Source organism: Anopheles coustani, chromosome 2 (genome assembly GCF_943734705.1).
Source record: "Anopheles coustani chromosome 2, idAnoCousDA_361_x.2, whole genome shotgun sequence".
NCBI classification, from domain to species: domain Eukaryota; kingdom Metazoa; phylum Arthropoda; class Insecta; order Diptera; family Culicidae; genus Anopheles; species Anopheles coustani.
Window position 1 is genome coordinate 39,402,810 of NC_071289.1, and position 9,954 is coordinate 39,412,763.

Genomic DNA, 9,954 nt, shown 5'->3' on the forward strand with positions numbered 1-9,954 from the left:
CTTCAGCCCAGTGACGCAGTGATAAGATAACTGAGGCGGGTTTGCTGATAAAACGCGCTACTCTAGAAACTGTCCGCAGTAGTAACAAACCGTTCTATACGTATTCTCCGTCCGGCCAGGCTACCAGGTTCCGCTGATGAGCTGTTTGGGTGCAAGTGTTTTAAAAGTGATCTAACTCCCGAAGTGAATCCCACCAGAAAACAAGAGGGGGGTGGCGTCATACTTGTGGACGAATGTTACCCACCACTCATCACCAAGGGTGGCATGTGAAGTGAACAACCACGAAAGCTAATAAGTGTCAAAGAAAAAGTAAAATATAAGGAAACGAAACGCTTTGCAAACGAACAACCTGCATTGCGAGTGGCGATAGGCGTGTATGACATCACCTACGCCGAAAAAGCAACCAACAAGTGCGGCGGGCAAAATAGCAGCGGCAGATCGTCTGATCCCGGTGGTTCCAGAGTAGCGTGCGAGGAGAATGGCGGAGCTATCGCAGCACCGTCCGCGGCACAGCACCGACAACGGACAACCCTCGTCCACCATCTACGACTATCCGGAACATCTGAATCCGTTCTACCAGGACGAAAACCACAAGCGACTGCGCTTCTGGAACCACAAGCCGTCAACGTGCAAATCGCAACGTCGGGGCAGCTTATCTAGCATACGGGATGGATTTCGGGAGCTCTGGTAAGTTGGTGCCACATGCACATCAGCTCCGGCGCTCCTCATTAGCTTATTTATAGGGGCCACTTGGGAATATGATAATTTTGCGACACGTCTCGGCCAAGTATCGGAGCGCTACGGCATCACTGCTCCGGAAACGAACACACCTACGCAATGCTATTGTTCTGTGTTGGTTTTAGCGCGGTTCCAAGCCGCTTTGCACATTACATCATCGTCAAATGGACAAAATACCTCTCGAATCCAAACTCCGTTTGTTGGCGGAAAATGGAATTCATTCGATTCGCTCCATCGGAGGGTATAGAGCCATTTTCGGGCACGGGCCCACACTTACTCGGTCGTCTTATGGTGATACCTCTCGACGTAACGGGAGAAGTCAGGCCTCCACACTCAGCAGAAACCGTGGAGTTCCGTTGGGGAATAACTTTCTACGGTACGCCGGTCTCTACTATGAAGAGCAGGGAATCTAGATTTCTGAGCTTGCGATGATCTAGGGCAACATTTACGTAATTTTGGGTGGTAAAAAAGATTTGTTTCTTTCCGTGGAAATACAAGCGTTTTGTTTCTCAGGAAATGTTGTATGTTACCTAAAAGTTGCATATGAAAGAAGAACCCCCAGCGCAATGTCGATTGCTTGAGTTCTCTGGCATTCGCCGCCAATCAAACACATGCGGTAGATAGGTTAGATTCAAAGGTTGAGGTCGGTAGCTACACCGGGTATCAGCTGCATTGATTAGTTTCCACTGATTATCGACGCGCCGTTTGTGCTCAGGTTGTGACGACTCCGATTGTTAAGGTCTACGATCGACTGTTCAACTACGGTTCACAAATTCTTGTGTAGTTTCTGTACAAGGAATCACCAATTCATTTTCAAACCGATGCCAGAAATCTAAAGAAAAAATTTGGGTCTTCGAGACGAAGTAGATCTTCGAGACCTTTGTAAACAAATATACGAGCTTCATTCAAGGTACTTCAAATCGATAAGCTATCCTTTATAAAAGCTCAAACAAGTCCGTCTTTGTACAGTACGATGCTTATAAAAACTACAAACATCGCAAGAACTATTGTGGTCGTCTTTATTTGGATAAGTCGGTTCTTGTCTGCTCGCTTCCAATTAGTATCTGCCTTTTGCTGTTCTCCAGCGGACCTGCCGAGTAGATAGAGATGTTATGAACACATTCTGCAAAGCAATGTGCTAAAATCTTAAATTGAATGCTAACGAACTTCCTGTAGGCCACACTTTATTGTTAGCCACACACTAAAAACGTTCTTTTGTGCGTAGTGTGCGATTGTTCTGCGAAGTCTTTATTTGTTTCAATTCTTTTCGAGAAGAATCCCTTCCGAGAAGAATAAATCATAAACTCCGGGGATGATATATAACAAGTTTAAGTTTCATATCTGCTATCTAATAAAATTCCTAAACGAAATCTAGTCGAGCAGAGAATGTAAAAGATCGATTCAGCTGCGTGGGTTGACTTCGCTCCTAATTTCGAGCTGTGTGGGATTTCAGAACGTTTAATTTACATACAAAACGACAACACTTTCACGCACCCAAAGTCTACTGGGAGCAGCCCAAAGTCAACCGCCATCAAAAGATCTGTGGCTGAGATCATGGCAGGGATCACTTCTAATTTTAGCGCTTCCTGCAGTTCCTCCTCCCGCGCTCAGCGCCCAGCTTGACAGTGTGGCATCAGTGTTTCATAAAATTAAATTTACTATCTCAAAGTGTTGATCCATCCGCACTAAGCTCATTTGAAGTAGGTCGATAGTTATGAGTTTTTCGAACGTGTGCGCGTACCCACACTTGTGACATGATTTGCGAAACCGTAGTGACCTCACCGTGTCAAAATTCGTTGACCTTGATTCGTGCTGCCGAGCGAGGCATAAATTGTGTTGTATTATTTTTCTTGTGAGCCGTCATAAAATATACACTACAGATGATTTTTAAAACGCATGTGGACGAATTTTATAATCTATCTGGGCCGCCTTGCTTTTAATTTGTTATGCAATGAAGTTTTTTGTTTGTATAATTAATATTTCTTATGAGATGTTACATCTTTTAAACCTCGTTCGTTTCCATGAACCATTAAATTTTGTTTCAGCATAAAAACCAAAAACCTAAAAATGTCTGAATCTTGGATGAAATCAAATAAAATTCAAAATAAGTATGGAACCACACTTCATCTACAGTTCATAAACTGTTGATAAATTATACTTCGGTTTAAATGTTACATCTTCCTGAGCAATACCTCACTGTGCGGTAAGACAAAGTAATAATTCTTTCAATTTCGCTCAATTTTGCTCCATTTCTGGATGAAAGCCGCTTGCGTGCAGATAATGCCGATCGTTCCAGAGCTTCCCTGTCTCCGCAGACGCAACGCCGTCTTGTTCGTATCATTTTTCGCTTCAATCAAGAATATAATTTAAGTGCATTTTAAAGCCGTACCATTGCAAGGGCTTTGTCGAGCAGTGAACGAACGAGGACACATAAATCACCGTGCATTTGAGCTCTGCACCGGATCCCATCTTCTGGGTTTAAGTGCCATTGAAAGGTATTACGTAGCAACTGGAACCCAAGCTGGTTTGCAGCAGAAACATCGATGCTCTTTAAGGGTAGATGTGGGTTAAAATATCAGTGTTTTTCATTTGGAAGATTGTTCCGAATGGGATCAATCTATTGCCTTGTTCAGGGTGGATTTAAGAGATCGAGCTAAAGTTTGAATGTTTAGAACGAGGCCTTTCGTTGACATATAGCAAACATCTGCAAATGTGCTTCCTGAGAAACTAGTCAAATCGATCTATTGTGTGATAATGAAGATAAAGTAACTCGTCCGGGCGCATAGACTTCGCTCGATCACCACTAGATCCGGACCATGATCGGGAGCATGCACTCTAGTGCCGACTCGAGTGGCTACCGGACCTTCGTCAATAAGTGCACCCCCGGCACTGGTATGTGTTTGTAGCGTTCTCGACTAATTGAAATGCGACCTCCATTCGGTTTGTCCGGTCATATATGCCTTCACGCTACTCCCGACAAGACAGAACCTTCCCAGCCCATCAAGTTCACGCATCCATCCATCGGTCCATGAGAAGTGGCTAGTCTTGTGCGGCTGTGTTGGTGTGGGTTTGAGGGAGGTAAATTTTTAATTGAACCGCTTACGAGGCTCCGTCCAGGGTGCAGAGTAATTGACATCGTCGCCACCAAAGCCACCCGGCTCCGTGCGCTGTACACGACATTTAAGCTGGTTTAATAAATATCTCCCCGCCGGAATCGAAACGCGATCGTGCACATCAATCAATAAATTAACCAAGTCCATCGGAACGTCTGGGAAGATGTTTCTCGACTTGTGGGCAAAGGACGTCTGGGACTAACCTTACCAATTTATTACCTTTTCCTCGCCGACAGGCAATACTCAACGCTACGTTTCGGGAAGAAACGATCGTCAACACTGGGAATCAACAAAACCTCCGAGAGTCCACCACCGCTGCGAAGGGATCCATACGATGAAGATTACGGAAGCACTTCCTATACTGGCCACAGAAACACGGTCAACGGGTCTGGCTATGGCACTGTTCGTGAGAGTCGTTCCTACACCACTACGCCGTTGTTCGAACGACAGACGCGATACCGTAGTTCCTTCCAACCTCGGTCACAGGTAGGTTGTTTGAGCGCATCGACAGTGTCGGTGCACTACCCTTGTTGACTGCGTAAACATATTGATAACCCCTACTGGTCCCCCTCAGGAAAGCGACGATTCTGGATTCACTCGGAACAATCGGTATCGCAGCACGATTCAGAATGGTTACGCCACGTACAACAACGGAATGGTGACGTCCACACCGCAAAAGAAGCAGGCACCACCTCAACCTTACGGGTATGGCACTAAAGCGCCCGATTGATGTTGTACAAGAAAAATGTTCTCATCTGTTCCGTTTGATTTTCTCATTCAAAGCACCACCTCAAGAGTCCCGCAGCAACACAACAACAGCAATCCGTTCGATGACGACGTGGAAGCGGACGGGGACACGCTGTCCACGATCAGCATGGACGATAGCTACAGCAGCACTCTCAGATCGCGCACGTCCGGCACCAGAACTCGTACCAAACGACGAGCACCTCCGCCGCCGCCGGTAACTGTTGTAAGTACAATGGGAAGTAGGGAGAGTTTTTACTCTTCACTAGTTCTGTTTTGTGAAACTCTTATTTCACCGGCAATTTTAGCTAAAATTAAACGTATTTTAATTTCCACGAGAAAACCAATAGAGCAAGATTTTGTTTTCATCACAAAATTACACCTGGTAAAGACAATCTTATTTTCCTATTGTTTCACTAAAAATGAATATCCCAATTGATAGATGCATCCTATTTTCCCTTTTGATATGCATGTCATTTAATTACATGCAATCTGCTAACAAAAAAACAGGTATGTTCAGACGAAGAAATCATTCTGGGGCAGTTATTCTCAATGTAACTTAAAAGTTAGAATTTTTTCTAATACATTAGAAAGTGATGCTTATGGGTTTTTTACAAACTGCTGAGAGTAAGTAACTGCTGTAAAAACGCGTTGTGTCTTTAAATATATAAAGTTTATTTATTTATGTTATTTGAAATCTTGAAGAGGTTTCCTTATTGATGCGTATTTGTGTTTTTAAAAGTTATTTGAACAATATTTAGATATTTATATATTGATACGGCCGGGGTCTTGAATTTTAAGTTGACTATTTTAGTTGACCTAAGTTTATCTTACTCCTGTCAGGACTTGGAAAATGGAAAATGATGGAAATTGAATATTTGTTTAATTTTTTTCAGGAACTTGCAAAACACCCAGAACAGGAAACGGAAGTTAACGAAAGTCAAAGCGAGGACCTTCGTAATTTAACAGCCGAAATTGCTAGCTTTGTGTCATCAGCTAATGAGGATGAGGCGGCAAAAACCGAATCCTTGACTCAGACCAGCACCATCACCGTCGAGACAAGAACAGAGCAAACGTTCGATGTTAATAATAATAATGCCCGTGTGGACATACCGACAACGGTTGCGTCGATGGAGAATGAAGTTGTACAGGAACACCACGTTGCGGAGAGCATACAGAAGGAACCGGCTGTAAGCACTGTTAAAGTTACTAGCGAACAGCAAGTTATTGAATCGCACAACGTATCAGAGGCAGAAGCAAAACCCCAAAATAATCAATCAGTTCCAGCGCCAACGGTTGAGGAAACGGCGACGGATACGGCAACGGAAACGGCAGGCACCAGTCCTACTCCCGTGCCAAGGAAGAAGTCAGAGAAACACCAAAACAACGCTGCGTTAGAAACCGAAACGGTCCAAAAAGTGGATATTGACTTTGAAAATCTCGCCCTCCCGGAAACGCCCGTCCCGTCGAGACGATCGAATCGCGAACGATACATAACGGAGCAAGCTCCACCGGCAAGCCAACCCATCATCGCTAATCCCGAACCGAAGATTCCAAACCATCCTACCGAAGGCCAGCAGGACGATGACGAGGGTCCAACGACAACGATCATTGTGGACAATTTGCACTACAAGCTAAAGGTCGCGCCGATTCACACGGAAATCAATACCAAAATAGAAAACGCCCGGCTCAAGATCAGCGAGTCCACCGGCAACATACCGACGAGTGCGACGGAAAACGGTACGACCGAACGGCGCCGTTCGGTGAAAGACATCATAGAGTCGATCAACAAGAGCCAGAGCATGCTCAAGGTGAACCTCGAGCAGCAGGGTTTGCACGAAACGCAGTCCACCGACAGCATGACCCGGAACATCCGCGAGCTGAACGAGCGCGAGAAGGAGATCCAAAACTTGCTGCATGACATCGATAGTCGCTACGGTGCTGCAGGTGGACCAGGTGGCGGTGCTGAGATGCCGGTTCCTTCCGGGCGGGGTTCATATTACGATAACCTACCGGACGATAACCTGAACGACAACCTGGACGACATGAACAACATGTACGCGTCGTCTGGGCATCGGGTGAAAAAGAGCCCAACCAAAACGGTCATCATTGCGCAGGCGGACGATCAGTTTCAAGATTGCATCGATTGGAATCCTCTGCCGAAGCCGAAGCGCGTAATGGTGGAAAGTGTGACGGGAGCTGGCGAACAGTCCCGGTTGGCAGAAAATGCCCCTTCCTAGTCGTGTAGTGCTGCTTGTTTGCAGTAATGTTTCTGCACTTCATCGCTATTTTAATAGTTAAAACATTTTGGTGTGACTGTGCTTATCCATAAACATAGAATAAAATTTGTGTTTTGTTGTATATTATTTATAGAACCAAAACAAACCCGAGTTTGATTATTCGATGGAAGATTGGCGAAAAAACATTGGGGAAACACTCAATTTTTTATTTTAGTTTCACTCAATTTTTAATCAATATCTCAAGCAAGAAGAGTGTATGTGTAACTGAAACTATTTATATGAAATCAAAATGAATAACATTTATTATTCGCGTTCAATTGAGAGATGGTGATTCAATTCAGTTGATATCTATATGATTGATACATTAATGGTTGCATATTGGTTTTCTAATTGTTAGACGAGTTAAAGGGGGTAGTACGGCCAGGTCCAAAAATGCGTTTGGAAAATGTTGCTAAAGACCGATTATTAAAATCATGCTAAAAACCGATTATTTTTAGCCATAAAACATGACAATACATAATTCAACACCATACTAAGAATGGTTGAAATGATACTAAATAATATTTTAATGGTCAATCCTGTTCTAATTCATATGAATTGTTGTTATGATCTATTACAATCAATTATGTATGATCAATTTATACGATGTCGTACTGATAACTGATTTAGTCAATGAAGTAAAAAGATTATCGCATCGTTTTCCTATCAGCACAAGATAGAAGCTTTAGTTTTATTTTCTGAAATAATTCCATAAGTTTTGAGGATTACGTGTCAACGTATCCCATTTCTTAACCTATTGCAATCGTTGTATATCTTTCGAACGGCTTTTCACAGGTGGCGCCAACAACATCCTGGAAGTTACGATTCCATGTTCGGTTTGTAATTTTTCATTTCCGTTTCCAGGTAGTTACAAAACCGTCCCAGGTTGGTGCGCACCGTACTGACTGCCGGAAAGCGATCGCCGAGCTGCCGCTTGTCTCGCTTCAGCTTTTCGCGCATAACACGATCGAGCTGTTTGCATTTCGCGACCATTCCTACCTCGTGCACGATCGCGTACCAATCGTTATCAGCGAAAATGTCCATCATCGAGTCTAGCGCTTCCGCCAGCACCCAAACGTCCGTCTCGTTGGCGCAAGTGTTGAGCACGAAATCGACGATCAGCTTCACCAGCGGTTCCGGCAGCAGGCATCCGAGCATGCCCAACATTCGCAGCCAGTTGGCTCGGATCTCCGCGTCCTCGCAGCCGACCACACCGTTCAGCATCAGCTGCAGATCGCTTTCGGTCATCTGTTTGAACAGCTCCGGGCTCTTGCGCAGGTGCTCCAGGGTGGCACGCATCAGCGACGTCGAGGCTTCCAGAAGCTTCACATTGCCCTGGCCCTGGAACACTTGCTGGCCGAGATCGATCCACACGTTGTACACCGCAGCCGGTCCTCCGAGATCCTCGGTCGTGATGTTATTGCACAGATTGTGAAGACACAGCATGGCAGAAATCCGCAGCGAGTCAAGCTTCTTCAGTGTGCCCTTCTCAGACTCGGCCAAGATTTGGTGCACGTTCTCCGCCATCGGTTGAGCCTTCTGCCAGAGCTTCTCGACCAGCGCTAACGATTTAATAGCTTCCAGAACCTCCACTGGAACCTTGTCCGTGTTCTCCACGCTTCCGTTTAGCTCGTTCGTATCGTAATCGTAAACACTTTCGGCGTCCGAACCGGCGCCGTTATTCTCGACGTTCTCATTTCCCTCGCTCTGCCAATCGTCATCGTCGGTGGAGCAGATGTTTGTGAGTATTTCGGCCGCTATCCGTTGCGCCTGCAGCATCCAACCTACGTCACGTACTTCCAGCTCACCGTCGGACGGCAGGTCCGCTTTCCGGCGACGCTGGTGTGACTCTGCCTCGGTTTCTTCGTCAATCTGTACGTCATCGGTCACCTCCAGATCGACTACCTCCTTCTGGGCCGTTAACGGAAGGATGCTGGTAAGGTTTCCCAACGCAACCCGATGGTTCGCTTCCATCGTCTTAGCAATGGTTTGCAAAATTTGGCTCATATGGCTGCTTAGCAATACCGGGACGTTGCAAATTATTCCTGCGGCAAGGACACGCAGCATCATCGTGGCATTGTCCGTACCGTCGAGGGCAAGAAGTGTTGACAATTCTAAACCATGGTTGGCTAGCACTCGCCAAGACGATGTGTTTTCTTCAGACACCACCAATAGACATTGTGCTACAGCAATTGCTATGGCATGAACGGAAGAAAATTAGATAATTAAAAGGTTCATCCAGCAGGAGACCAAAGATACACTTACCGATCTGTTTTCCATACACGTTACAATTCAAAAAGTAAACAAAAGGCTGCAGTAACTGTGCTTGATTGAAAGCGGTCAACGCGTCAGATGTACTTTCGCACAGGTTCCACAACAAATTAACCCCCTGCAGGAACGTGTCGGAGTGCTCGTCCATTTGGTCCTGCATGCTCTTATCGAACGTTGGCTTCCACTGAGTGGCGCTTGTGTAGCGATTCAACAATGCCAGCAGCGGCGTAAGCACATCCTGATCGACCATAAACTCGCACAGCTCCACGCTGCCAACCGAGAGGTTTCGAAGTGCTCCAGCAGTGGCATGACGCACGCTTGAATCCGGATGCACCAACAGCGACGCCGCTATCCGTATGATGTTACTTGCGACAACTTCGGCCAGATTTACCTCACCCTGGCCGATAGTGGCCAGTGATTGCAACCCGCAGATTTTCTCCTCCGTTACGGACGATTCCAGCTGCTCTACGATCGCATCGATGGGGGTCCCGGATTTTGCACTACCGGCCAGCCCTTGCTCGATTAGCCCATTTACGTCCATCAACCCGGTGGGGGCTGGTTGGTTTTTGTGAAGCCTTGGTTTCTTGGCCTTACCCATGATTTTTAGAGCTCCCGGATGCAGGAGGACCACAAATTACACACAAAAATTAACAGACCGGAGTCGTTCGCCGGTCCAAACACACGTGCCGAAGTGTCAAATAGACGTCTACAAAATATTTACCTTTTGACCAAGGTGACTGGAGAAAGGGTAGTGCAAGTTGTGACTGAAAAAGCTTGTTTTTTAAAATATTTTTTCAGTTTTCAAACCG

General features: G+C 45.7%; 2 protein-coding genes across 2 annotated transcripts; one reads left to right on the plus strand and one right to left on the minus strand.

The window, feature by feature from the left end:
* The first annotated feature begins 478 nt into the window (after nucleotides 1-478).
* Nucleotides 479-6,961, plus strand: LOC131265402 (uncharacterized). Its single transcript, XM_058267660.1, has 5 exons — nucleotides 479-687; nucleotides 4,088-4,337; nucleotides 4,426-4,556; nucleotides 4,635-4,821; nucleotides 5,492-6,961. The coding sequence occupies exons 1-5, from the start codon at nucleotides 479-481 to the stop codon at nucleotides 6,833-6,835; spliced, it is 2,121 nt and encodes a 706-aa protein (XP_058123643.1). The 3' UTR covers nucleotides 6,836-6,961.
* A 568-nt stretch (nucleotides 6,962-7,529) lies between these two features.
* LOC131267450 (HEAT repeat-containing protein 3) lies at nucleotides 7,530-9,831 on the minus strand. Its single transcript, XM_058270333.1, has 2 exons — nucleotides 9,140-9,831; nucleotides 7,530-9,069 (listed from the first exon to the last, which is right to left on the minus strand). Exons 1-2 carry the CDS (start codon nucleotides 9,741-9,743, stop codon nucleotides 7,694-7,696), a joined length of 1,980 nt encoding a protein of 659 aa, XP_058126316.1. The 5' UTR covers nucleotides 9,744-9,831; the 3' UTR covers nucleotides 7,530-7,693.
* Nucleotides 9,832-9,954: the final 123 nt, after the last annotated feature.